This window comes from Scyliorhinus torazame, chromosome 5, assembly GCF_047496885.1.
Source record: "Scyliorhinus torazame isolate Kashiwa2021f chromosome 5, sScyTor2.1, whole genome shotgun sequence".
Lineage (NCBI taxonomy): Eukaryota > Metazoa > Chordata > Chondrichthyes > Carcharhiniformes > Scyliorhinidae > Scyliorhinus > Scyliorhinus torazame.
Window position 1 is genome coordinate 319,652,854 of NC_092711.1, and position 27,423 is coordinate 319,680,276.

General features: G+C 51.5%; 1 protein-coding gene across 4 annotated transcripts in view; it reads left to right on the forward strand.

Moving 5' to 3' along the window:
- LOC140421311 (proto-oncogene DBL-like) overlaps nucleotides 1-27,423 on the forward strand; it is a 261,868-nt gene that overhangs the window by 78,261 nt on the left and 156,184 nt on the right. Inside the window, exon 1 of one of the 4 annotated variants that reach the window (XM_072505954.1) lies at nucleotides 21,532-21,684. The exons of the other annotated variants lie outside the window; for them this stretch is intronic. Coding sequence (XP_072362055.1) covers nucleotides 21,634-21,684 — 51 coding nt within the window. The 5' untranslated portion in view covers nucleotides 21,532-21,633. Of the gene's footprint in view, nucleotides 1-21,531; nucleotides 21,685-27,423 lie in introns of those variants that run through there. 4 annotated transcript variants of the gene reach the window in all.

Consider the following 27,423-nt stretch of genomic DNA (forward strand, 5'->3'; position numbering starts at 1 on the left):
TACTACTGATCGATAGGAGGTTTGCGGAGACCCCAGAGGCAGGGTTTTTAAGGGAATGGCGGAGGCTACAGGTGGAGTTCAGCTTGTTAACCACAGGGAGGGCAGTGGAGCAGCTGAGAAAGGCGAGGGGGGCGACCTATGAGCATGGAGAGTGTCATAATGTCCACTCATGTATATAATGAGATGCAGACAGGCAGTGATTGACACACAGGATAACCAATGAACACACACGACACAGAACAACCAATCACCAAACAGGACACCACCACTATAAAGCACACAGGGCATTAAGACTCTCCCTCTCTCTACAGGACACAGCGACTGAGATAGTAAGAGTGCACAAGCCAGTGAGCACTATCACCATGAGGTAGAGAGTTAGTCTGGTCAAGCCAGTAGGAGATTATCAGTTAGATTGATAGAGTGTCAACCCACAGCAGACTATGTACAGCAATCAGGGAGTTCAATAAAACAGTGTTGGACCATCTCCTGTGTCAGAAGCCTGTTTCTAGTTTCACTGCATCCAGTATCAGTCAACGTTGAACCAACTCACTTAACACATCATGGTACCAGGAGTGCTATTAATTCTAACGAACCTACCTCGAGTGAATCTGCAACGACCAGCAAGCAGCCATCCAGCGGCATGGAAAACATCAGGCCTCCTTCGCAACTCCGGATCTCCGGCAACCTCGGCGCCAACTGAAAAGTCTTCTAACAAAAGTTCCTCCTGTACATCGAGGCCTCCGACCTCGAGGCAGCAGCAGATGCCAGAAAGATCGCGCTGTTCCTATCGACTGCGGGGGATCACGCCATCCACATCTATAACTCGCTTACGTTTGCCGATGGCGCAGACAAGACAAAGTTTAAGACAGTTCTGCTGAAATTCGACAGCCACTGCGACATTGAGGTGAATGAGAGCTTTGAGCGGTACATCTTCCAACAGAGGCTTCAGGGTAAGGATGAACCTTTTCAGTCCTTCTTGACCCATCTCCGTATTCTAGCGCAGTCATGTAATTATGACTCGACGACTGATTCCATGATCTGGGATCAGATCGATTTCGGGGTCCAGACCGACTCCCTGTGGGAGCAGCTCCTCAAAATCAAACAGTTGACCCTCTCCGTCACCATCAAAACTTGCGTTGTCCATGAGCATGCCAGAAATCGCTACTCCCGCATCAGGGCGGCAGAAACTGCAAAACTGGCCTCCCACGAGGCAGAAAGGGTGCAGGCCATAGCGAAAATGCAAGGCCTGAGCATCGAGGAGAGTGGCCGCTTCGCCCGCTTTTCTCGGGTCCCCACGCATGCGCGCCACGACCGGGTGGACGATGAGGCCGAAGACCCTGAGGCGCATGCGCGAACGTCGGCCGACCGCACTGCGCATGCGCGATGGCGCACAGAACGTGCAATGTCCAGCCAAAGGCAGGCGATGTCTACAGTGTGGAAAGCCTGGCCACTACGCGGCCTTCTGCAGGTCCGCTCCACCAAACAACAGCCAGCGATCCCCGCAGCAGCACAGACGTGTCCGCTGCGTACAACAAGGCATGCAGGATTCTGATCCAGACAGCCCAGCGGACCCCGATGCTGACATCGTGTCAGGGCATCATCACCACACACGAGTTGGTCTCTACCGGGCCTGCCAACCGCCTTTCGATCCTCAGTGTGGATCCTGACGACGAGTGGTGTGCCGTCATCACGGTCAACCAGTCTCGCATCCGATTTAAATTGGACACTGGCGTGTCTGCGAACCTCATATCACAGTCGGACCTCGACAGCATCCAATCCAACACCAACCGAGCATTCTTCCACCAGCCTGCCAGCTCCTTGACTACAATGGTAATGCCATAGCTGCCAGTGGGTCATGTCAGCTTGGTGTCTCTCACAAGGCAATCAAGGCGACGTTGAGATTCAAGATCGTCCAGCCTGACAAGGCATCCCTGCTCGGTGCTCGCGCATGCAAACTCCTAAATCTGGTACAGCGAGTCCATGCCATGTCCTCTACACCGGTGACGGCCTCGCCCAATGCGAATCTCCAGGCTGAGATAGACGACATTCTCACACAATACCACAGTGTGTTTGATGGGATGAGCACGCTCCCATATCGCTACAAGATATTGCTCAAGCCAAATGCCACCCCAGTCATCCATGCACCACGCCGGGTGCCGGCTCCTCTCAAGGATCGTCTGAAAACGCAGCTATGAGAGCTCCAAGACCAGGGCATCATCTCAAAGGTCACGGAACCCACAGACTGGGTCAGCTCCATGGTCTGTGTGAAGAAACCCTCTGGCGGACTCCGCATTTGCATTGATCCCAAAGACCTGAATCGCAACATCATGCGAGAGCATTACCCGATCCCGAAGTGTGAAGAATTGACCTGTGAGATGGCTCACGCCAAATTCTTTACCAAGCTGGACGCCTCCCGTGGCTTCTGGCAAATTCAGCTGGACGAGTCCAGTTGGAAGCTGTGCACTTTTAACATTCCGTTTGGCAGGTATTGCTACAACCGCATGCCTTTTGGTATCATCAGCTTCCGAAGTATTTCATCGCATAATGGAGCAAATGATGGAGGGCATCGAGGGGGTGCGAGTCTATGTGGACGCGTGATCACCTGGTCTATGACGTCCGAGGATCACACCGCTCGCATCAAACAGGTTTTCCAGAGGATTCATGAAAATGGCCTCCAGCTCAACAGGGCCAAATGCTCGTTTGGGCGGTCCGCTATCGAGTTTCTGGGTGACCACATTTCACAACAAGGTGTGCAACCTGACGCCGACAAGGTGCTGGCAATCAATGCCATGAAGACACCAGAGGACATAAAGACGGTCCTCCGCTTCCTCGGGATGGTAAATTTTCTCGGAAAATTAATTCCCAACATGGCATCCCACACCACGGCCCTCCGGCATCTCGTTAAAACGTCGACAATATGCCAGTGGCTTCCCGCACATCAAGCGGAGTGGCTTGAGCTGGAGGCGAAGCTCACCACAGCCCCAGTACTGGCGTTCATTGACCAAACCAAGGATACCAAGATATGCACAGACGCAAGCCAGGACGGCATTGGGGCGGTGCTCCTCCAGCGAGACGATTCCTCATCCTGGGCTCCAGTGGCATATGCCTCCAGGGCCATGACTCCGACCGAACAACGGTATGCCCAGATCGAAAAGGAGTGTCTGGGTCTCCTGACAGGAATAGTCAAGTTTCATGACTATGTATACGGTCTGCCGAAGTTCACGGTGGAAACAGACCACAGGCCTTTAGTCCACATAATCCAGAAGGATTTAAATGACATGACACCTCGGCTGCAACAAATTCTTCTTCGTCTCTGCCGATATGACTTTGCATTCGTCTACACACAGGGCAAGGAGCTGATCGTCGCGGATGCCCTATCCCGATCCATCACCACGCCGTGTGAACAGGGGGACTTCATTCGCCACATCGAGGCACGGGTGCAGTTGTGTGCCAGCAACCTCACAGCCACTGATGAACGAGTTGTCCAGATACGCAAAGAAACTGCCAAAGATCCTCTACTGCAGCGCGTGATGCAACACCTTGCCCATGGCTGGCAAAAGGGGCAGTGCCCCCGGTTCTTCAACGTTATGGACGAGTTTAAAGTTGTCGAGGGGATCCTTCTTAAACTAGATAGAATCGTCATTCCCCAAAGCATACAAGCCAAGGTGCTCAGACAGATCCATGAGGGTCACCTCGGGGTCGAAAAATGTCGACACAGAGCTCGGCAGGCAGTCTACTGGCCTGGCATCAGCCAGGACACTGCCAACACGGTCCTCAACTGCACAACATGCCACAAGTTTCAACCAGCTCAGCCCAAGGAAACACTGCAACAGCACAAGATCGTGACTTCTCCGTGGTCCAAGGTGGGGATAGACCTCTTTCACGCAAATGGGCGTGATTACGTGCTCTTGGTCGACTACTTCTCCAACTACCCGGAAGTTGTGAAACTGTCGGACCTCACATCCAAGTCAGTGATCAAAGCCTGCAAAGAGACGTTTGCCAGGCACGGCATACCACTCACAGTAATGAGGGACAATGGCCCATGTTTCTACAGCCAAGAGTGGTCCGACTTTGCACGATCCTACCACTTCCAGTCCCCATTACCCGCAATCAAACGGGAAGGCCAAAAAAGGGGTCCATATTGTCAAGCGGTTGCTGTGCAAGGCTGCAGACTCCGCCTCGGACTTCAACCTGGCGCTGTTGGCATACAGGGCAACCCCTCTGTCGACTGGTTTGTCTCCGGCGCAGCTGCTCATGAACTGCAACCTGAGGACGACTGTTCCAGACTTCCATGTTCCAGACCTTGACCGCCTCACGGTGCTGCAGAAAGTGCAGCGATCCAGGGACCAGCAGAAGATCACGTATGATGCTCATGCCAAGGTTCTACCTGCGCTGGCTCCAGACGATGCTGTTCGCGTTCAGTTGCCTGAGGGAGGTTGGTCAGCCCCAGCTATTGTCGTCAGGCAGGCTACCCCCAGGTCCTTCGTTGTCCAAATGGCTGATGGCTCCATTCTACGGCGCAACAGGGGGCGCTACGAAAAGTTCCCTGCCCAATGCCTGGCCGCACTTCTCCGCATGTCATCATGCCTCCTCCACACATCTCTCACCACGAGGCCACCGATCTGGCAGCGATCCTGCCTCTCCATGAGGCCACCGACATGGCAGCAATCCCGCCTGTCCAAGTGTCGGCGTCCCCCCCTCCACCTGTGAGGTGATCGACAAGAATTTGTCGCCCGCCACAAAGACTGAATCTATAGACTTAAACCTTGTAAATTTTGTTCAGTTTGCTCTGTATCTGCACGATAGACACCTTCCCATGTACATATGTTCATTCACTCACCACTTGTATATAATCATGCATGTATATATATCGCTATGTTCCAAAATTTACTTCAAAAAGGGGAGAAGTCATAATATCCACTCATGTATATAATGAGATGCAGACAGGCAGTGATTGACACACAGGATAACCAATGAACACACACAACACATAACAACCAATCATCAGACAGGACACCGCCACTATAAAGCACACAGGGCATTAAGACTCTCCCTCTCTCTACAGGACTCAGCTACTGAGATAGTAAGAGTGCACAAGCCAGTGAGCACTATCACCATGAGGTAGAGAGTTAGTCTGGTCAAGCCAGTAGGAGATTATCAGTTAGATTGATAGAGTGTTAACTCACAGCAGACTATGTACAGCAATCAGCAAGTTCAATAAAACAGTGTTGGGCCATCTCCTGTGTCAGAAGCCTGTTTCTAGTTTCACTGCATCCAGTTGCAGTCAACGTTGAACCAACTCACTTAACACATCAGAGAGAAGGCCAGCAGAATGCTTGCACAACAGCTCAGAAAGACGGAGGCAGCCAGGGAGATAGGGAAAGTAAATGACCGAGATGGGAACCTCGTTGGAGATTCAGCAGAGGTGAATAAGGCGTTTATGGATTTCTACAATAGGCTGTACAGGTCGGAAACCACTACGGGGCCGGAGGGATGAGGCACTCCATGGAGGGGCTGAATTTCCCAAAGGTGGACGGGGAGCTGGTAGAAGGGCTGGGGGCCCCGATCGGGTTGGAAGCAATAGTGGAGGTCTGAAGGCCATGCAGTTGGGTAAAGCCCCGGGGCCAGATGGGTACCCAGTGGAGTTCTTAAGATTCTCTGGGATATGGGGGCCGGTGTTGATGAGGATGTTCAATGAGACAAGGGAAAGAGGGGTGCTGCCCGCAACGATGTCACAGGCCACGATTTCGCTGATTCTGAATCGGAACAAGAACCCGGAGCTGTGTGGGTCCTACGGGCCGATATCCCTGTTGAATGTGGAAGCCAAATTGCTGGCCAAAATTTTGTCCTCCAGGATCGAGGATTGTGTTCCGGACGTTATTGGGGAGGGCCAGACGGGGTTTGTTAAGGGTAAGCAGTTGGTGGCCTAAGAGGTTGTTAAATATAATCATGATGCCCCCAGAAGGTAGGGAGGTGGAGGTAGTGATCGCAATGGATGCTGAAAAGGCTTTTGATCAGGTAGAATGGGATTATCTGTGGGAGGTACTGGGATGGTTCGGATGGGGCTTTATTGACTGGGTCGGGTTGCTGTTCAGGCTCCTGTGGCAAGCGTACGGACGAATAGGACAACATTGGGCTATTTGTGACTGCACCGGGGGACGAGACAGTGATGTCCCCTCTCCCCACTGTTGTTCGCGCTAGCTATAGAGCCGCTGGCAATTGCTCTGAGAGCTTCAAGGGGCTGGTCCGGGGGGGGTGGTGGAACACAGAGTCTCGCTCTATGCAGACGACCTGCTTCTGTATGTATCGGACCGAATAGAGGGGATGGAAGAAATCATGAGGATTCTAGGGGAATTTGGCCGGTTTTCGGGGTATAAGCTAAATATGGGGAAAGGTGAGATGTTTGCGGTCCAGGCGAGGGGACAGGAGAGGCGATTGGGAGAGCTGCTGTTTAGATTAGTAGGGGGAAGCTTTAGGTATCTAGGCATTCAAGTGGCACGGGAATGGGACCGGCTGCATAAATTAAATCTGGCCCGGCTAGTGGACCATATGAAAGACGATTTTCGGAGATGGGACACATTCCCGTTGTCACTGGCTGGGAGGGTGCAGACGGTGAAGATGACGGTCCTCCTGAGATTCCTGTTTGTATTTCAGTGTCTCCCCATCTTTATTCCGCGGTCCTTTTTTAAACGGGTCAACAAAGTGATCACTGGCTTTGTTTGGGTGGGCAAGACCCCGCGAATAAGGAAGGTAATGCTTGAGCGGAGTTGGGGAGAGGGCGGGCTGGCGCTGCCAAATTTTAGTAACTATCACATGGGCGGTGAATATAGCCATGATCAGGAAGTGGGTGGTGGGGGAGCGGTCGTCATGGGAGCGTATGGAGGCAGCTTCATGCAAGGGCACCAGTCTGGGGGCATTGATAACTGTGCCTCTGCCGTTCACGCCGGCACGGTACTCCACCAGCCCCGTGGTGGTGGCGGCCCTGAGAATCTGGGGGCAATGGAGGAGACATGTGGGAGCAGAGGGAGCATCGGTCTGGTCCCCAATCTGTAATAATCACCGGTCTGCCCCGGGAAGTATGGACGGGGGGTTCCGGATATGGCGGAGAGCGGGGATTGAGAGGATGGGGGACATGTTTATAGAGGGGAGCTTTCTGAGTATGAGGGCGCTGGAGGAGAAGTTTGGGTTGGCGAGGGGAAATGAATTCAGGTATCTGCAGGTGCGGGACTTCCTACGTAAACACGTGTCAACATTCCTGCTCCTACCGCTAAGGAGGATTCAGGACAGGGTAGTTTCCAGAGGGTGGGTAGGAGCAGGGAGCGTCTCGGACATTTACAAGGAACTTATGGGGTCAGAGGAGACGCAGACCGAGGAGCTGAAGCGCATGTGGGAGGAGCTGGGAGGAGAGATAGAGGATAGTCTATAAGCAGACGAGTTGAGTAGAGTTAACGCGTCCGCAACATGTGCCAGGCTCAGCCCGATACAATTCAAGGTCGTTCACCGGGCTCACACGACAGTGGCCGGATGAGCAGATTCTTTGGGGTGGAAGACAGGTGTGCAAAATGTGCGGGAGGACCAGCGAACCATGTCCACATGTTCTGGGCATGTCCGAAGCTTAGGGGATTTTGGCAGGGGTTTGCGGATGTCATGTCCACGGTGTTAAAAACAAGGGTGGCACTGAGTCCGGAGGTGGCGGTTTTCGGGATGTCGGGAGACCCGGGAATCCAGGAGAAAGAGGCAGACGTTCCGGCCTTTGCTTCCCTGGTAGCCCGGAGACGGATACTGTTACCTTGGAGGGACTCAAAGCCCCTGAAGTCGGAGACCTGGCTATCGGACATGGCTCGCTTTCTCTGTTTGGAGAAAATCAAGTTCGCCTTGAGAGGGTCACTGTTAGGGTTCGTCCGGAGGTGGCAACCGTTCGTCGACTTCTTCGCGGAAAATTAATCGTCAGCAGAAGCGGGGGGGGGTTCGTTTAGCTTAGAGTAGGGGGTTAATAAAGGTGGGAAGGGCTGGGGGCCCCGATCGGGTTGGAAGCAATAGTGGAGGTCTGAAGGCCATGCAGTTGGGTAAAGCCCCGGGGCCGGATGGGTACCCAGTGGAGTTCTTAAGATTCTCTGGGATATGGGGGCCGGTGTTGATGAGGATGTTCAATGAGACAAGGGAAAGAGGGGTGCTGCCCGCAACGATGTCACAGGCCACGATTTCGCTGATTCTGAATCGGAACAAGAACCCGGAGTTGACCACAGGGAAGGCGGAGGCACAGTGGAGGAAGGCGCAGGGGGCGACCTACGAGTATGGGGAAAAGGCTAGTCGGATGCTGGCACACCAGCTCCGTAAGAGGACGGCAGCGAGGAAATAGGGGGAGTCAGGGATGGAAGGGGAGCCACGGTGCGGAGTGCAACAAAAATAAACGAGGTATTCAAGGCCTTTTATGAAGAGCTGTACAGATCCCAGCCCCCAGCGGGGGAAGAGGGGATGAGACGATTCCTAGACCAACTGAGATTCCCGAGGATGGAGGAGCAAGAGGTGGCTGGTTTGGGGGCACCAATTGGGTTGGAGGAGCTGAGCAAGGGTTTGGGGAGCATGCAGGCGGGGAAGGTCCCGGGACCGGACGGATTCCCGGTGGAGTTCTACAGGAAGTACGTAGACCTGTTGGCCCCGCTACTGGTGAGGACCTTTAATGAGGCAAGAGAAGAGGGGACCCTGCCCCCGACAACGTCGGAAGCAACGATTTATTTGATCCTAAAGCGGGACAAGGACCCACTGCAATGTGGATGCTAGGTTGCTGGCAAAAGCGCTGGCCACGAGGATCGAGGACTGTGTCCCGGGGGTGATACACGAGGACCAGACGGGATTTGTAAAGGGCAGGCAATTAAACACCAATGTGCGGCGGCTCTTAAACGTGATAATGATGCCATCGGAGGAGGGAGAGGCGGAGATACTGGCAGCTATGGACGCGGAGAAGGCCTTTGACCGAGTAGAGTGGGAGTACCTCTGGGAGGTGCTGCGTAGGTATGGGTTTGGAGGAGGGTTTATCAGTTGGGTTAAGCTCCTTTACAGAGCCCCGGTGGCGAGTGTAGTGACAAACCGGCAGAGATCGGTGTACTTTCGGCTGGACCGAGGGACGAGGCAGAGGTGCCCCCTGTCCCCCCTGTTGTTTGCATTGGCGATCGAACCCTTGGCCATGTCATTGAGGGAGTCTAGGAAATGGAGGGGGATGGTCCGAGGGGCAGAAGAGCATCGGGTGTCTTTATGCGGATGACCTGTTGCTGTATGTGGCGGCTGCCATGGAGGGGATGGTGGAGGTCATGCAGACTCTAAGGGAGTTTGGGGAGTTTTCGGGCTATAAGCTCAATGTAGGGAAGAGTGAGCTTTTTGTACTACAGGCGGGGGACCAAGAAAGGGGAATAGGGGATCTACCGCTGAGGAGGGCGGAGGGGAGCTCTCGGTACCTGGGGATCCAGATAGCCAGGAGCTGGGGGACCCTACATAAACTGAATCTGACAAGGCTGGTGGAGCAAATGGAGGAGGATTTCAAAAGATGGGACATGTTACCGCTCTCGCTAGCGGGTAGAGTGCAGTTGGTCAAAATGGTGGTCCTTCCGAGGTTTCTGTTTGTGTTTCAGTGCCTTCCCATCGTGATCACTAAGGCCTTTTTCAAGAGAGTAGGTAGGAGTATTATGGGGTTTGTGTGTGCGAATAGGACCCCGAGGGCAAGGAGAGGGTTCCTGGAACGCAGTAGGGACCGAGGAGGGTTGGCGCTGCCAAACCTGGGGAGCTACTACTGGGCAGCAAATATGGCGATGATCCACAAGTGGGTGATGGAGGGAGAGGGGGCGGCATGGAAGAGAATGGAGATGGCGTCCTGTAAAGGAACGAGCCTGGGGGGATTGGTGACGGCACCGCTGCCGCTCTCGCCGACAAGGTACACCACGAGCCCGGTGGTGGCGGCAACGCTAAGGATCTGGGGCCAGTGGAGATGGCACAGGGGTGCAATGGGAGCCTCGGTGTGGTCCCCGATCAGGGGGAACCACCGGTTTGTCCCGGGGAGGATGGACGGGGGGTTTCGGAGCTGGCATCGGGCGGGGATTAGAAGAATGGGGGACCTGTTCATTGGCGGGACGTTTGCGAGCCTAGGAGCACTGGAGGAGAAGTTTGAGATACCCCCAGGAAATGCTTTTAGATATATGCAGGTGAGGGTGTTTGTGAGGCGACAGGTGAGGGAATTCCCGTTGCTCCTGGCAAAGAAATTCAGGACAGGGTGATCTCGGGTGTATGGGTCGGGGAGGGCAAGGTGTCGGCAATACACCAGGAGATGAAAGAAGAGGGGGAAGCGCTGGTAGAGGAGCTGAAGGGTAAATGGGAGGAGGAGCTGGGGGAGGAGATTGAGGAAGGTCTGTGGGCTGATGCCCTGGGTAGGGTTAATTCCTCCTCCTCATGTGCCAGGCTCAGCCTGATACAATTTAAGGTGGTCCACAGAGCGCACTTGATGGGGGCGAGGTTGAGTAGGTTCTTTGGGGTAGAGGACAGATGTGGAAGGTGCTCAGGGAGCCCGGCGAACCATGTCCATATGTTTTGGTCATGCCCGGCACTGGAGGGGTTCTGGAGAGGAGTGGCGGGAGCAATATCTCAGGTGGTGAAAGTCCGGGTCAAGCCAAGCTGGGGGCTAGCAATATTTGGAGTAGCGGACGAGCCGGGAGTGCAGGAGGCGAAAGATGCCGGCATTCTGGCCTTTGCGTCCTTAGTAGCCTGGCGACGGATCTTGCTAATGTGGAAGGAGGCGAAGCTCCCCAGCGTGGATACCTGGATAAACGACATGGCTGGGTTCATAAAGTTGGAGAGGATTAAGTTCGCCTTGAGAGGGTCTGCGCAGGGGTTCTACAGGCGGTGGCAACCGTTCCTAGACTATCTCGCGGAGCGTTAAAGGAAGGTCGGTCAGCAGCAGCAGCAACCTAAGGGGGTGTGGGGGGGGGGGGGGTGAATGGGGGCTTACCTGGGAGGGTGGATGAGCAAGAGATAACATGAAGGATTGGGGAAACTGGCATGTGCGGGAGGGAGCCAGTGTACAAAGCTATGTATCATATCGTTTTACCATGTATATATCTTGCTCTGTGCGTTTTCTTGTTATTTTGTTACGAGGGGGGGGTTTATTGTTTGTAAGGGTGAAAAATTGTGTTAAAAAACTTTAATAAATATATATTTTTAAAAAAGAATGTGTGTGTGTGTGTCTGTGCGTGTGTGTCTGTGCGTGTGTGTCTGTGCGTGTGTCAGTGTGTGTGTGTCTCTGCGTGTGTGTCTGTGCGTGTGTGTCTGCGTGTGTGTCTGTGCGTGTGTGTCTGTGCGTGTGTGTCTGTGTGTGTGTGTGTCTGCGTGTGTGTCTGTGCGTGCGTGTCTGTGCATGTGTGTCTGCGTGTGTGTCTGTGCGTGTGTGTCTGTGCGTGTGTGTCTGTGCGTGTCTGTCAGTGTGTGTGTGTCTGTGCGTGTGTGTCTGCGTGTGTGTCTGCGTGTGTGTCTGTGCGTGTGTGTCTGTGCGTGCGTGTCTGTGCATGTGTGTCTGTGCGTGTGTGTCTGTGCGTGTGTGTCAGTGTGTGTGTGTCTGTGCGTGTGTGTCTGTGCGTGTGTGTCTGCGTGTGTGTCTGTGCGTGTGTGTCTGTGCGTATGTGTCAGTGCATGTGAATGTGTGTGTGTCAATGTGTGTTTTTGATTTGATTTATTATTGTCAAATGTATCAGTATACAGTGAAAAGTATTGTTTCTTGCATGCTGTACAGACAATGCAGACCGTACATAGGGAAGGAAGGAGAGACTGCAGAATATAATGTTACAGTTATAGCAAGGTGTAGAGAAAAGATCAACTTAATACGAGGTTGGTCCATTCAAAAGTCTGATGGCAGCAGGGCAGAAGCTGTTCTTGAGTCGGTTGGTACGTGACCTCAAACTTTGGTATCTTTTTCCTGATGGAAGGAGGTGGAAGAGAATATGTCCGGGGTGCGTGGGGTCCTTAATTATGCTGGCTGCTTTTCTGAGGCAGCGGGAATTGTAGACAGAGTCAATGGATGGGAGGCTGGTTTGCGTGATGGACTGGGCTACATTCACGACTTGTTCTTGTTTCCTGTGGTCTTGGGCAGAGCAGGCTCCATACCAAGCTGTGATACAACCAGAAAGAATGCTTTCCATGGTGCATCTGTAGAAGTTGGTGAGAGTCGTAGCTAACATACCAAATTTCTTTCGTCTTCGGAGAAAGTAGAGTCGTTGGTGGGCTTTCTTAACTATAGTGTCGGCATGGGGGGACCAGGACAGGCTGTTGGTGATATGGACACCTAAAAACTTGAAGCTTTCGACCCGTTCTACTTCGTTCCCATTGATGTAGACAGGGGCATGTTCTCCACTACGCTTCCTGAAGTCGATGACAATCTCCTTTGTTTTGTTGACATTGAGGGAGAGATTATTGTCGTATCACCAGTTCACCAGATTCTCTATCTCATTCCTGTACTCTGTCTCGTCATTGTTTGGATTCCGACCCACTACGGTGGTGTCATCAGCAAATTTGAAAATCGAGTTGGAGGGGAATTTGGCCGCACAGTCATAGGTGTATAAGGAGTATAGTAGGGGGCTGAGGACACAGCCTTGTGGGGCACCGGTGTTGAGGATGATCGTGGCGGAGGTGTTGTCTATCTTTACTGATTGTGGCCTGTGTGTTAGAAAGTTCAGGATCCAGTCGCAGAGGGAGGAGCCGAGGCCAAGGCCACGGAGTTTGCAGATGAGTTTCATGTGTGTCTACGTATCTGTGTTGTAGTGTATGTGTGTGTTGATTTAGTGCATTTGAGTGTGTTTGAATATGTGTACCAATGAGTGAATGTTCGAATGTGTGTGTGTTTGTGTCAGTGAGTGAACATGTGTTTATGACAACTATTTTATGTTTGAGTGTGTGCATCCATGATTGTGTGTTTGTGTCAGTATGTGTGTGTGTGTCTGTCAGTGATTGTGTTTGATTGTGTGTTTGTGTGTCAATATGTGTGTCTGTCAGTGATTGTGTGTTTGATTCTGTGAGTGTCACTATAGGTGTGTGTGAGTGAGTGTGTTTGATTGTGTGTGTCAGTGAGTGTGAGTAAATGTGTGTGTCAGTGATTGTGTGAGTGTCACTATAGGTGTGTGAGTGATTGTGTTTGTGTGCGTGTGGCAATGAGTGTGTGTGAGTGAGTGTGTCTGTCAGTGAGTGTGTGTTAGTGAATGTGTATATCAGTGAGTGTGTTTGATTGTGTGAGTGTCACTATAGGTGTGTGTGTCAGTGAGTGTGTGTTTGATTGTGTGAGTGTCACTATAGGTGTGTGTGAGTGAGTGTGTTTGATTGTGTGTGTGAGTGAGTGTGTCGGTGAGTGTGTGTGGCAGTGAGTGTGTTTGATCACTACAGGTGTGTGTGGCAGTGTGTGTGAGTGAGTCTGTCAGTGAGTGTGTGTGAGTAAATGTGTGTGTCAGTGATTGTGTGAGTGTCACTATAGGTGTGAGTGATTGTGTTTGTGTGTGTGTGTGGCAATGAGGGTGTGTGAGTGAGTGTGTCTGTCAGTGAGTGTGTGTTAATGAATGTATATCAGTGAGTGTGTTTGATTGTGTGAGTGTCACTATAGGTGTGTGTGTCAGTGAGTGTGTGTTTGATTGTGTGAGTGTCACTATAGGTGTGTGTGAGTGAGTGTGTTTGATTGTGTGTGTGAGTGAGTGTGTCGGTGAGTGTGTGGCAGTGAGTGTGTTTGATCACTACAGGTGTGTGGCAGTGTGTGTGAGTGAGTGTGTCTGTCAGTGAGTGTGTGTGAGTAAATGTGTGTGTCAGTGATTGTGTGAGTGTCACTATAGGTGTATGAGTGAGTGTGTTTGTGTGTGTGCGTGTGTGGCAATGAGGGTGTGTGAGTGAGTGTGTCTGTCAGTGAGTGTGTGTTAGTGAATGTATATCAGTGAGTGTGTTTGATTGTGTGAGTGTCACTATAGGTGTGTGTGTCAGTGAGTGTGTTTGATTGTGTGAGTGTCACTCTGGGGGTGCATGTGTCAGTGAGTGTGTTTGATTGTGCGAGTGTCACTGTAGGTGTGTGTCAGTGTGAGTTTGTTTGATTGTATGTGTGTCACCATAGGTGTGTGTGTGTGTGATTGAGTGTCACTATAGGTGTGTGTCAGTGTGAGTGTTTTATTGTGTGTCACTATAGGTGTGTGAAAGTGTGTTTGATTGTGTGAGTATCACTATAGGTGTGCGTCAGTAAGTGTGTTTGATTGTGTGAGTGTCACTGTAGGTGTGTCAATGTGAGTGTGTTTGATTATGAGTGTCAGTATAGGTGTGTGTCAGATTGTCTGAGTGTCACTATAGGTGTGTGTGTCAGTGAGTGTGTGTTTGATTGTGTGAGTGTCACTATAGGTGTGAGTGAGTGTGTTTGATTGTGTGTGAGTGAGTGTGTCGGTGAGTGTGTGTGGCAGTGAGTGTGTTTGATCACTACAGGTGTGTGTGGCAGTGTGTGTGAGTGAGTGTGTCTGTCAGTGAGTGTGTGTGAGTAAATGTGTGTGGCAGTGATTGTGTGAGTGTCACTATAGGTGTGTGAGTGATTGTGTTTGTGTGTGGCAATGAGGGTGTGTGAGTGAGTGTGTCTGTCAGTGAGTGTGTGTTAGTGAATGTATATCAGTGAGTGTGTTTGATTGTGTGAGTGTCACTATAGGTGTGTGTGTCTGTGAGTGTGTTTGATTGTGTGAGTGTCACTCTGGGGGTGCATGTGTCAGTGAGTGTGTTTGATTGTGCAAGTGTCACTCTAGGTGTGTGTCAGTGTGAGTTTGTTTGATTGTATGTGTGTCACCATAGGTGTGTGTGTGTGATTGAGTGTCACTATAGGTGTGTGTCAGTGTGAGTGTTTTATTGTGTGTCACTATAGGTGTGTGAAAGTGTGTTTGATTGTGTGAGTATCACTATAGGTGTGCGTCAGTAAGTGTGTTTGATTGTGTGAGTGTCACTAGGTGTGTCAAGGTGAGTGTGTTTGATTATGAGTGTCAGTATAGGTGTGTGTCAGTGTGTGTGTTTGATTGTGTTGTGTGTGTGTGTCACTATAGGTGTGTGTCAGTGTGTGTTTGATTGTGTGTGGCAGTGTGAGTGTGTGTGTGTCAGTGTGAGTATGTCTGATTGTATGTGTGTCACTATAGGTGTGTTTCAGTGGGTGTGTGTTTGATTGTGTGAGTATCACCATAGGTGTGTGTCGGTGTGAGTGTGTTTAATTTTATGTGTGTCACTATAGGTGTGTGTCAGTGTGAGTATGTTTGATTGTGTGAGTGTCACTCTAGGTGTGTGTCAGTGTGAGTGTGTTTGATTGTGTGTGTCAGTGTGAGTGTGTTTGATTGTGTGAGTCACTATAGGTGTGTGTCAGTGTGAGTGTGTTTGATTGTGTGAGTGTCACTGTAGCACAATCAGTCACTCACGAGACGAGATGAGAAGGAGTCGAACGATGGCTTTATTACGCAGACTTGTTCCCCAGCAGCACCGTTACAGAATGCGGCTGCTGGGAGAACCCGGGCTCTTAACCTCCGCCTTACTGGGTGGAGCCAGTGTAACTGGGCTTTAGAGTGGTTTCACAGGTCGGCGCAACATCGAGGGCTGAAGGGCCTGTACTGCGCTGTAATGTTCTACCACATTCACCCTTTGTTAAAAAAGAAACCGGCGGGGTAGTGGGCCGTATGGTGGTAGGAGTTTACAGCGTCGGTACCTAGGATGCCGCTGACACGGCGGCTATGCTCCGATATCAACTAGTACTACTTACAATGCCGCTTTTACTGGGCAACCAAAAAAATTATTCACAGAGGCATTTCTTGCTTTACTATACTGATTTGATGAGTCAAATGGGTGCCCTGGTCGTCCTCGCCGAACGTCTTAGCCCCGGTGGTGATGCAGGCGCTGGTTCGGGCCCCGTCATCTCTGGGAGCGTCGCGATGCCTCTTCCCGCTCCAATACCCCTATTCGGGGCCGGGGAAGGACCGATCCACCCGGGAAGGGGACGGCTGTGGGGTGCGCCGCTGGGAGGGCGGGGGTGATTGGTGTTGGGGGGGCGTGTGGAGCTACAGAGGGAGTGACTGGTGTTGGGGGGGCGTGTGGAGCTCCGGCGGGTGCCAGGACCCGCAGGGAGACCGTGGTCGGCCGTCGGGGTACGCCACGTAGGCGTATTGAGGGTTTGCGTGAAGGAGATGAACCCTCTCGACCAACGGGTCCGATTTGTGCGTCTGCACATGCTTTCGGAGCAAGATGGGTCCCGGGGCTGCCAGCCAGGTCGGAAGTGACGTTCCGGAGGAGGACTTCCTGGGAAGACAAGGAAGCGCTCGTGAGGTGTTTGATTCATTGTTGTCCACAGCAGCGACCGGATGGAGTGGAGGGCGTCCGGGAGGACTTCCTGCCAGCGGGAAACTGGGAGACTTCTGGACCATAGAGCCAGCAGGACAGTCTTCCAGACCGTTCCGTTCTCCCTCTCTACCTGACCGTTCCCCCGGGGGTTGTAACTGGTCGTCCTGCTCGAGGCGATGCCCTTGCTGAGCAGGAATTGACGCAGTTCGTCACTCATGAAGGAGGACCCCCTATCGCTATGTATGTAAGCGGGGAAACCGAACAGTGTAAAGATGGTGCCGAGGGCTCTAATGACTGTGGCCGCGGTCATGCCGGGACAGGGGATGGCGAAAGGGAACCGGGAGTATTCGTCAATCACGTTCAGGAAGTACGTGTTGCGATCGTTGGAGGGGAAGGAGCCTTTGAAGTCCATGCTGAGGTGTTCAAAGGGACGGGAAGCCTTTATCAGGTGCGCTTTATCTGGCCGGTAGAAATGCGGTTTGCACTCCGCGCAGATTTGGCAGTCCCTGGTGGCGGTCCTGACCTCCTCGATGGAGTAGGGCAGGTTGCGGGTCTTTACGAAGTGATAGAACCAAGTGACCCCCGGGTGGCAGAGGTCCTCGTGGAGGGTTCGGAGACGGTCCACTTGTGCGTTGGCACATGTGCCATGGGATAGGGCATCGGAAGGCTCGTTCAGCTTTCCGGGACGATACAAGATCTCATAGTTATAGGTGGAGAGTTCGATCCTCCACCGCAAGATCTTGTCGTTCTTGATCATGCCCCGCTGTGCATTATCGAACATGAAGGCCACCGACCATTGGTCAGTGAGGAAAGTGAATCTCCTGCCGGCCAGGTAATGCCTCCAATGCCGCACAGCTTCCACTATGGCCTGGGCCTCCTTTTCCACTGAGGAGTGGCGGATTTCTGAGGCGTGGAGGGTTCGGGAGAAAAAGGCCACGGGTCTGCCCGCTTGGTTGAGGGTGGCCGCTAGAGCTACGTCGGACACTTCGCTCTCGACTTGGAAGGGGAGGGACTCGTCGATCGTGTGCATCGTGGCCTTTGCGATATCCGCTTTGATGCGGCTGAAGGCCTGGCGGGCCTCTGTCGACAGGGGAAAAGCCGTGGACTGGATTAGCGGACGGGCCTTGTCTGCGTAGTTGGGGACCCACTGGGCGTAATAAGAGAAAAAGCCCAGGCAGCGTTTCAGGGCCTTGGAGCAGTGGGGGAGGGGGAACTCCATGAGGGGGCGCATGCGTTCGGGGTCTGGGCCTGTAACTCTATTTCGCACTACGTAGCCGAGGATGGCTAGACGGTCGGTGCTAAACACGCATTTCTCCCTGTTGTATGTGAGATTCAGGGTGTTCGCGGTCTGGAGGAATTTGCGGAGGTTGGCATCGTGGTCCTGCTGGTCGTGGCCGCAGATGGTGACGTTGTCAAGGTACGGGAACGTGGCCCGCAAACCGTACCGGTCAACCATTCGGTCCATCTCCCGTTGGAAGACCAAAACCCCGTTAGTGACGCCGAATGGAACCCTTAAAAAGTGATAGAGCCATCTATCTGCTTCAAAAGCAGTGTATTTGCGGTCGCTCAGGCAGATGAGGAGCTGGTGATAGGCGGACTTAAGGTCCACGGTGGAAAAGACCTTGTACAGTGCAATCCGATTGACCATGTCGGATATGCGGGGGAGTGGGTACGCATCCAGCTGCGTGTACCTATTGATGGTTTGACTATAGTCTACGACCATCCTCTGCTTCTCCCCGGTCTTTACAACGACCACCTGAGCTCTCCAGGGACTATTGCTAGCCTGGATTATGCCTTCGCTCAGCAGCCGCTGGACCTCTGACCGGGTAAAAGATCGGTCCTGGGTGCTGTACCGTCTGGTTTGCAATCCGGGGTGAGGTTCGCGAACAGGGAAGGCGGATCGACCTTGTGGTTCGCGAGGCTGCATAGTGAGTGGGGGTATAGGGCCGCCGAATTTAAACATTAAACTCTGGAGGTTACACTGAAAATCCAACCCCAGGAGTGTGGCAGCGCAGAGGTGGGAAAGGACGTAAAGTCGGAAGTTCTTGACCACCCTCTCCTGCACCGTGAGGTTCGCGATGCAGAACCCTTTTATCTCTACAGAACGGGACACTGCGGCAGAATTTTTTTTGATTACTCGGGTGGATCGGAAGGAAACAGCATCTTACTGTATCGGGGTTATAAAACTCTCCGTGCTCCCAGTGTCGATCAGGCAGGGCGTCTCGTACCCGTTTATAAATACTGTCGTTGTTGCTGTTTGGAGCGTTCGGGGCCGCGACTGGTCCAGGGTCACAGAAGCCAGTCGTAGTTGCTGCATCGGGGCGTTTTCTTCAGGCCCCGTCGGGCCGTCCATCCCGGGGTTCTTAGCCGTCAGTCCACGGGTCGCACACGGTCAGGGGTGGACAAGATGGCGACGCCCATGGATCGCACGTTGCTGGAGGAGCACAAAATGGCAGCGCCCATCCCTCCCGCATGGAGTCCGGGACCCAAGATGGCGGCACCCATTGGCCGCACATGGGTCGCTGGGGGGGTTGAGTTTGGGGTTCTCCCCTGGAAGATTGCGGCTACCCCCCCGGGCCTGGCACACTGCTAAGAAGTGCCCCTTTTTGCCACACCCTTTACAGCGGGCCGGGCAGCGCATTCGGGGGTGTTTCCCTTGCCCACAGAAGTAGCAGCGGGGCCCGCCCGGGTGATCTGCCACTCTGGCAGCGCAGGCCTGCAGGGGGGGCAGGAGGTCCCGGGGGTTCGGTCGCTGTGGGGATCCACGGTGCCCAAGGGGCTGCTGCGCGGTCGGGGGCGTTCTGCAATGCCACATCGAGCGAGGCAGCGAGGGCCCGTGCCTCTTTGAGGCCTAGTGCGCCTCTTTCCAGCAATCGTTGGCGAATTTGGGATGAAAGCATACCTGCCACGAACGCATCTCGGACCAGTAGCTCTGTGTATTCGTTAGCCGAAACCGATGGGCAGTTGCAGTTTCTCCCCAGTATTAACAGCGCACTGTAGAATTCGTCCAGCGATTCCCCGGGGATTTGCCGTCTCGTGCTGGTGGCGTGCATAGACCTGGTTGATGGGCCGAACGTAGATTCCTATCAGCATGGCGATCGCCGCCGGGAAATCGTCCGCATCCTCTATGAGAGTGTAGATTTCCGGGCTCACCCTGGAATGCAGGACCTGCATTTTCTGGTGTTCTGTAGGTAAGCCGGGGGCCGTCCAGAGGTATCCATGAAAACACACTAACCAATGTTTAAATGTGGCCGCTGAGTGTGCCGCATGGGGGCTGATTCACAGACACTCCGGGAAGATTCGGAGCTCCATGTCCTTTAGCGTTTGCGTAATAAATTGTAGCAAAATCAGTCACTCACGAGACGAGATGAGAAGGAGTCGAACAATGGCTTTATTACGCAGACTTGTTCCCCAGCAGCACAGTTACAGCGGCTGCTGGGAGAACCTGGGCTCTTATACTCCGCCTTACTGGGTGGAGCCAGCAGGCGGCTGATCCAATCGGGAACCAGCGTCTATCCACCAATAGCCTCTTGGCATCACAGGGTACCTTAATACCCCTAATACATACCACCACAGTCACTATAAGTGTGTGTCAGTGTGAGTGTGTTTGATTGTGTGAGTGTCACTATAGGTAACAGTGTGAGTGTCAGTGAGTGTGTGTGTCACTACAGGTGTGTGTCAGTGTGTTTGATTGTGTGTGTGACACGATAGGTGTATGTCAGTGTGAGTGCGTTTGATTGTGTGTCAGTGTGAGTTTGTTTGATTGTATATGTGTCACTGGTGAGTGTGTGTTTGATTGTGTGAGTGTCACTATAGGTGTGTGTCAGTGTGAGTGTGTTTGATTGTGTGTCACTATAGGTGTTTATCAGTGTGAGTGTGTTTGATTGTATGTGTGTCACGATAGGTGTGTGAAATTGTGTTTGATCGTGTGAGTGTCACTATAGGTGTGTGTCAGTGTGTGTTTGATTGTATGTGTGTCACTATAGGTGTGTGAAAGTGTGTTTGATTGTGTGAGTGTCATTGTAGCACAATCAGTCACTCACGAGACGAGATGAGAAGGAGTCGAACAATGGCTTTATTACGCAGACTTGTTCCCCAGCAGCACCGTTACAGAATGCGGCTGCTGGGAGAACCTGGGCTCTTATACTCCGCCTTACTGGGTGGAGCCAGCAGGCGGCTGATCCAATCGGGACCCAGCGTCTATCCACCAATAGCCTCTCGGCATCACAGGGTACCTTAATACCCTTAATACATACCCCTAATACATACCACCAGTCACTATAAGTGTGTGTCAGTGTGAGTGTGTTTGATTGTGTGCATGTCACTATAGGTATGTATCAGTGTGAGTGTCAGTGAGTGTGTGTGTCACTTCAGGTGTGTGTCAGTGTGTTTGATTGTGTGTGTGTGTCACTATAGGTGTGTGTCTGTCTGATTGTGAGTGTCACTATAGGTGTGTGTCAGTGAGTGTGTTTGATTGTGAGTGTCACTATAGGTGTGTCAGTGAATGTGTTTGATTGTGTGTCACTATAGATGTGTGTCAGTGTGTTTGATTGTGTGTGTCACTATAGGTGTGTGTCAGTCTGAGTGTTTGATTGTGAGTGTCACTATAGGTGTGTGTCAGTGTGAGTGCGTTTGATTGTGTGTCAGTGTGAGTTTGTTTGATTGTATGTGTGTCACTAGGTGTGTGTTTGATTGTGTCACTATAGGTGTGTGTCAGTGTGAGTGTGTTTGATTGTGTGTCACTATAGGTGTGTGTCAGTGTGTGTTTGATTATGTGAGTGTCACTATAGGTGTGTGTGTTTGATTGTGTGAGTGTCACTATAGGTGTGTCAGTGTGAGTGTGTTTGATTGTGTGTCACTATAGGTGTGTGTTTGATTATGTGAGTGTCACTATAGGTGTGTGTCAGTGTGTGTGTGATTATGTGAGTGTCACTATAGGTGTGTGTTAGTGTGTGTTTGATTGTGTGAGTGTCACTATAGGTGTGTATCAGTGTGTGTTTGATTGTGTGAGTGTCACTATAGGTGTATGTCTGTGTGTTTGATTGTGTGAGTGTCACTATAGGTGTGTGTTAGTGTACAGGTTGTGACATTGGGAAGGCTGCTCTCGGAGTGAGTGTGAAGGTTGGCACTGAATTGATCGCGAGAACGTGTTGGATAATAAATTAAAGCCAGCGCCGGCAGCCGGGAGGAGAGCGGAGGGTAAAATAAGGCAGAGAGCTCCCGCAGCCCGGCTGCAGAGTCTGTCCTGTGTCCTTGTTGGGCGGGACAGGGAGCGGGCAGATGGCAGGAGCGGATGTCCAGAGAAGCAGCGCCAAGTCCAAGAAGAATGCGGTAAGGACCTTGTACCTTCCCCCATTGCACAGCCCCAAGTTCGCAGGGAGAGAGACTGCGGCAGCTCCAGCGGGGAGACACTGAGCTATCTCTGCACAGGGGCTGCGAGTTGTGCAGAGCTCAGCAGTGCCTGAGCGCAGAGGAGGGAGCAGCTGAGCAGGAATTTCCATCAGAGAAACCTTCTTTTAAGTGGGCCATGAAGACAGTCTCCTTTCTGTATCATGTGTGTGTGTTTCCAGTGTTGGGACAGTAATACTCACTTTGCAGTTTGCAAGGGGCACTTGGTTTTGAACCTTTAAATCAATGGTGTGGGTAACACTGCAATGGCCAGGGGGGGGGGGGGGGGGGGTGGGGGGGTGGGGGGGTCCTCACTTGCTGCACTGCTCCATCTGACAGGAGCTGGCAGCTATGTCCATCTCTGTGCAGGACACACACACGGTGCCATAATTAAAAAGCTATTTTGTTCTTTGCTGGACCAACAGCATGGTCTGATTGGTGTAAGGCACGGTGAGTTCTGCTTTGTGTGTCCCTGCAGTGATTCAGTGCCTTTGTGTCTCACTTCAGAGATAGAGGATAGAATCCAGGTCGACACTCTGGCGCTGCACCGAGGGTATTGCTCCTCAGATAAAACAGTAATCGGGGGCTTTCACTGCCTTCTCAGGCCAGTGTCCAAGAACCCAATTTAAAGTAGAGTAGACGACCTCTCCCCAGTACACTGGCCAACATTTATCCGTCAACCAACGGCTATCTGGCCCTTATCATGTTACTGTCTATGGGATCTTGCTGTGCACAAATTGGCTCCTGGGTTTGCTACACTTAGAAACATAGACAATAGGGGCAGGAGGAAGTTCGAGCCTGCTCCATCATTCATTTTGATCATAGCTGGTCATCCAACTCAGTCACCTGTTCCCACACTCCCCCTCCCCCCCAGCCATCCTTTGATCCCTTTCGTCCCAAGAACAACTGTAACTCCTTCTTGAAAACTACTTTAGAGTTATTGAGTTTTCCAGCACTGAAAGAGGCCCTTCGGCCCACCGTGTCCGTGTTGGCCATCAAGCACCTCACTATTCTAATCCCATTTTCCAATTCTTGGTCCGGAGCCTTGTGTGCGATGGCATCTCAAGTGCTCATCTAAAATGTGTATTAAATGTTGGGAGGATTCCCGCCTCTCCCTCCCTTTCAGACACTGAGTCCCAGATTCCCACCCAGTCCCAGATTCCCACCACCCGCTGGGTGAAAAAGGGTTTTCTCACATCCCCTTGAAATCTTCTGCCCCTTACCTTCGATGAAATGAAGTGAAAATCGCTTATTGTCACAAGTAGGCGTCAAATGAAGTTACTGTGAAAAGCCGCTGTTACGGGAATCGAACCGTGCTGCTGGCCTGCTTCAGTCTGCTGCCAAAGCCAGCAATTTAGCCCTGTGCTAAAGAGCCCCTGTTTATCTGTGCCCCCTGGTTATTAACCCCTCCACTAAGAGGAAAAGGTATTTCCTATCCACCCTATCTATGTCCTTCACAATTTTGTGCACTTCAGTCAGGTCCCCCCTCAGCCTTCTCTGCAACAGAGACAACAACCCCAGCCTAACCAGCCTCTCCTCATGCTTGAAAATTTTCAACAAAGGCAAAGTCCTGATGAATCTCCTCTGCACCCTCTCTAGTGCAATCACATCCTTCCGATAGTGTGGCGACAGAACTGTACATAATCCTCTAGCTGTGGCTTAACAAGCATTTTATACAGTTCCATCATAACCTTTCTGCTGTTATAGTCTATGTTTCAGCTATAAAGGCAAGTATCCCATATGCCTTCTTAACCACCTTATCCACCTGTCCTGCTACCTTCAGGGATCTATGGACATGCACCCCAAGGTCCCGCTGGTTCTCTGTGCTTCCCAGCATCCTACCGTTCATTGTGTACATCCTTGCCTCATTAGTCTTCCCAAAATGCATCAGCTCACACTTATTGCATTTCCCATTGTTCTGCCTATCTAACCAGCCCATCATATTATCCTGTAATCAAAGGCTTTCATAGTGAATCATAGAATTTACAGTGCAGAAGGAGGCCATTCGACCCATCGAGTCTGCACCGGCCCCTCGAAATAGCACCCCACTTAAGCCCACACGGTAGCATTGTGGACACCACTGTTGCTTCACAGCTCCAGGGTCCCACGTTCGATTCCCGGCTTGAGTCACTGTCTGTGCGGAGTCTGCACCTTCTCCCCATGTCTGCGTGGGTTTCCTCCGGGTGCTCCGGTTTCCTCCCACAGTCCAAAGATGTGCGGGTTAGGTGGATTGGCCATGCTAAATTGCCCATAGTGTCCAAAATTAGTGTTGGGTGGGGTTACTGGGTTATGGGGATAGGGTGGAGGTGTGGACCTTGGGTAGGGTGCTCTTTCTAAGAGCCGGTGCAGACTCGATGGGCCGAATGGCCTCCTTCTGCGCTGTAAATTCTATGAACTCAGTAACCCGACCTAACCTTTTTGGACGATTAAGAGCAATTTATCACGGCCAATCCACCTAACCTGCACATCTTTGGACTGTGGGATGAAACCGGAGCACCCGGAGGAAACCCACGTTGACATGGGGAGAACGTGCAGACTCCGCACAGACAGTGACCCAAGCCGGGAATCGAACCTGGGACCCTGGAGCTGTGAAGCAACTGTGCTAACCACTGTGCTATCGTGCTGCCCCTCCTTGCTATTTACTAATTTATTTGTGGTAGCGAATCCCACAGGCTCGCCACTCTCTGGGTGAACAAATTTATCCTTATTTCAGTCCTAAGCGATTTACCTGATATCCTCAGACTGTGACCCCTGGTTCTGGACACCCCCACCATCGGGAACATCCTTCCTGCATCTACCCTGTCCAATCCTGTTAGAATTTTATAGGTTTCCATGAGATCCCCCCTCATTCTTCTGAACTCAAAAAATATAATCCTGCCCGACTCAATCTCTCCTCACACGTCAGTTCCGCAATCCCAGGAATCAGTCTGGTAAACTTTCGCTGCCCTCCCTCTGTAGCAAGAACATCCTTCCTCAGATAAGGAGATCAAAACTGCACACAATATTCCAGGTGTGGTTTCATCAAGGCCCTGTATAATTGCAGCAAGACATCCCTGCTCCTGTACTCCAATCCACTCGCTATGAAGGTCAACATACTATTTGCCTTCTTACCTTCAGTGACTGGTGTAGGAGGACACCCAGGTCTCGTTGCAATTTCCCCTCTCGCAGAGAGCCATTCAGACAATAATCTGCCTTCCTGTTTTTACTATCGAAGTAGATAACTTGACATTTATCCACATTATTCTGCAGCTGCTATGATGTGCATTTGCCCACTCACTCAATTTGTCCAAATTACATTGAAGGATCACTGCAACCTCCTCATGGCTTGCCCTCCCACGCAGCTTGTATCACCTGCAAGGAGATATTACATTTAGTTCCCTCATCCCAATCATTAATATATATTGCGAATAGCTGCGATCCTAGCGGGACAGTAGCGGGAGATTGTGGACAGTAGCGGGAGATTGTGTATTGAGTCTGAAGAGATAGGAGAGGTCTTGAACGAGTACTTTTCTTCTGTCTTTACAAATGAGAGGGGCGATATTGTTGGAGAGGACAGTGTGAAACAGACTGGTAAGCTCGAGGAAATACTTGTTAGGAAGGAAGATGTGTTGGGCATTTTGAAAAACTTGAGGATAGACAAGTCCCCCGGGCCTGACGGGATATATCCAAGGATTCTATGGGAAGCAAGAGATGAAATTGCAGAGCCGTTGGCAATGATCTTTTCGTCCTCACTGTCAACAGGGGTGGTACCAGGGGATTGGAGAGTGGCGAATGTCGTGCCCCTGTTCAAAAAAGGGAATAGGGATCACCCTGGGAATTACAGGCCAGTTAGTCTTACTTCGGTGGTAGGAAAAGTCATGGAAAGGGTACTGAAGGATAGGATCACTTTCAACTTTGGATAACAAACTGGCTAACCGATAGAAGTCAGAGAGTGGTGGTGGATGGCAAATATTTAGCCTGGATCCCAGTTACCAGTGGCATACCGCAGGGATCAGTTCTGGGTCCTCTGCTGTTTGTGATTTTCATTAATGACTTGGATGAGGGAGTTGAAGGGTGGGTCAGTAAATTTGCAGACGATACGAAGATTGGTGGAGTTGTGGATAGTGAGGAGGGCTGTTGTCAGCTGCAAAGAGACATAGATAGGATGCAGAGCTGGGCTGAGAAGTGGCAGATGGAGTTTAACCCTGAAAAGTGTGAGGTTGTCCATTTTGGAAGGACAAATATGAATGCGGAATACAGGGTTAAAGGTAGAGTTCTTGGCAATGTGGAGGAGCAGAGAGATCTTGGGGTCTATGTTCATACATCTTTGAAAGTTGCCACTCAAGTGGATAGAACTGTGAAGAAGGCCTATGGTGTGCTAGCGTTCATTAACAGAGGGATTGAATTTAAGAGCCGTGAGGTGATGATGCAACTGTACAAAACTTTGGTAAGGTCACATTTGGAGTACTGTGTACAGTTCTGGTCGCCTCATTTTAGGAAGGATGTGGAAGCTTTGGAAAAGGTGCAAAGGGGATTTACCAGGATGTTGCCTGGAATGGAGAGTAGGTCTTACGAGGAAATGTTGAGGGTGCTAGGCCTTTTCTCATTAGAACGGAGAAGGATGAGGGGCGACTTGATAGAGATTTATAAGATGATCAGGGGAATAGATAGAGTAGACAGTCAGAGACTTTTTCCCCGGGTGGAACAAACCATTACAAGGGGACATAAATTTAAGGTGAATGGTGGAAGATATAGGGGGGATGTCAGAGGTAGGTTCTTTACCCAGAGAGTAGTGGGGGCATGGAATGCACTGCCTGTAGAAGTAGTTGAGTCGGAAACATTAGGGACCTTCAAGCAGCTATTGGATAGGTACATGGATTACGGTAAAATGATATACGATATAGTGTAGATTTATTTGTTCTTAAGGGCAGCACGGTAGCATTGTGGGTAGCACAATTGCTTCACAGCTCCAGGGTCCCAGGTTCGATTCCGGCTTGGGTCACTGTCTGTGCGGAGTCTGCACATCCTCCCCGTGTCTGCGTGGGTTTCCTCCGGGTGCTCCGGTTTCCTCCCACAGTCCAACGATGTGCAGGTTAGGTGGATTGGCCATGATAAATTGCCCTTAGTGTCCAAAATTGCCCTTAGTGTTGGGTGGAGGTGTTGACTTTGGGTAGGGTGCTCTTTCCAAGAGTCGGTGCAGACTCAGTGGGCCGAATGGCCTCCTTCTGCACTGTATATCAGTGATAATCTATGATTAATCTAGGACAAAGGTTCGGCACAACATGGTGGGCCGAAGGGCCTGTTCTGTGCTGTATTTTTCTATGTTCTAGCACTGATCCCTGTGATACTCCATTAATCATAACATTATAATAATAATCATTATTATTGTCACAAGTAGGCTTACATTAACGCTGCAATGATTTTACTGTGAAAATCCCCTCGTCGCCACATTCCGGCACCTGTTCGAGTACACAGAGGGAGAATTCAGAATGTCCAATTCACCTAACAGCACGACTTTGGGGTTTTGTGGGAGGAAACCGGAGCACCCGGAGGAAACCCATGTAGACACAGGGAGAACGTGCAGACTCCGCACAGACAGTGACCCAAGCTCAGAGTCGAATCCAGGACCCTGATGATGTGAAGCAACAGTGCTAACCACTGTGCGACCATGCCACCCAATCACTGCCTGCCATTTGGAAAAAG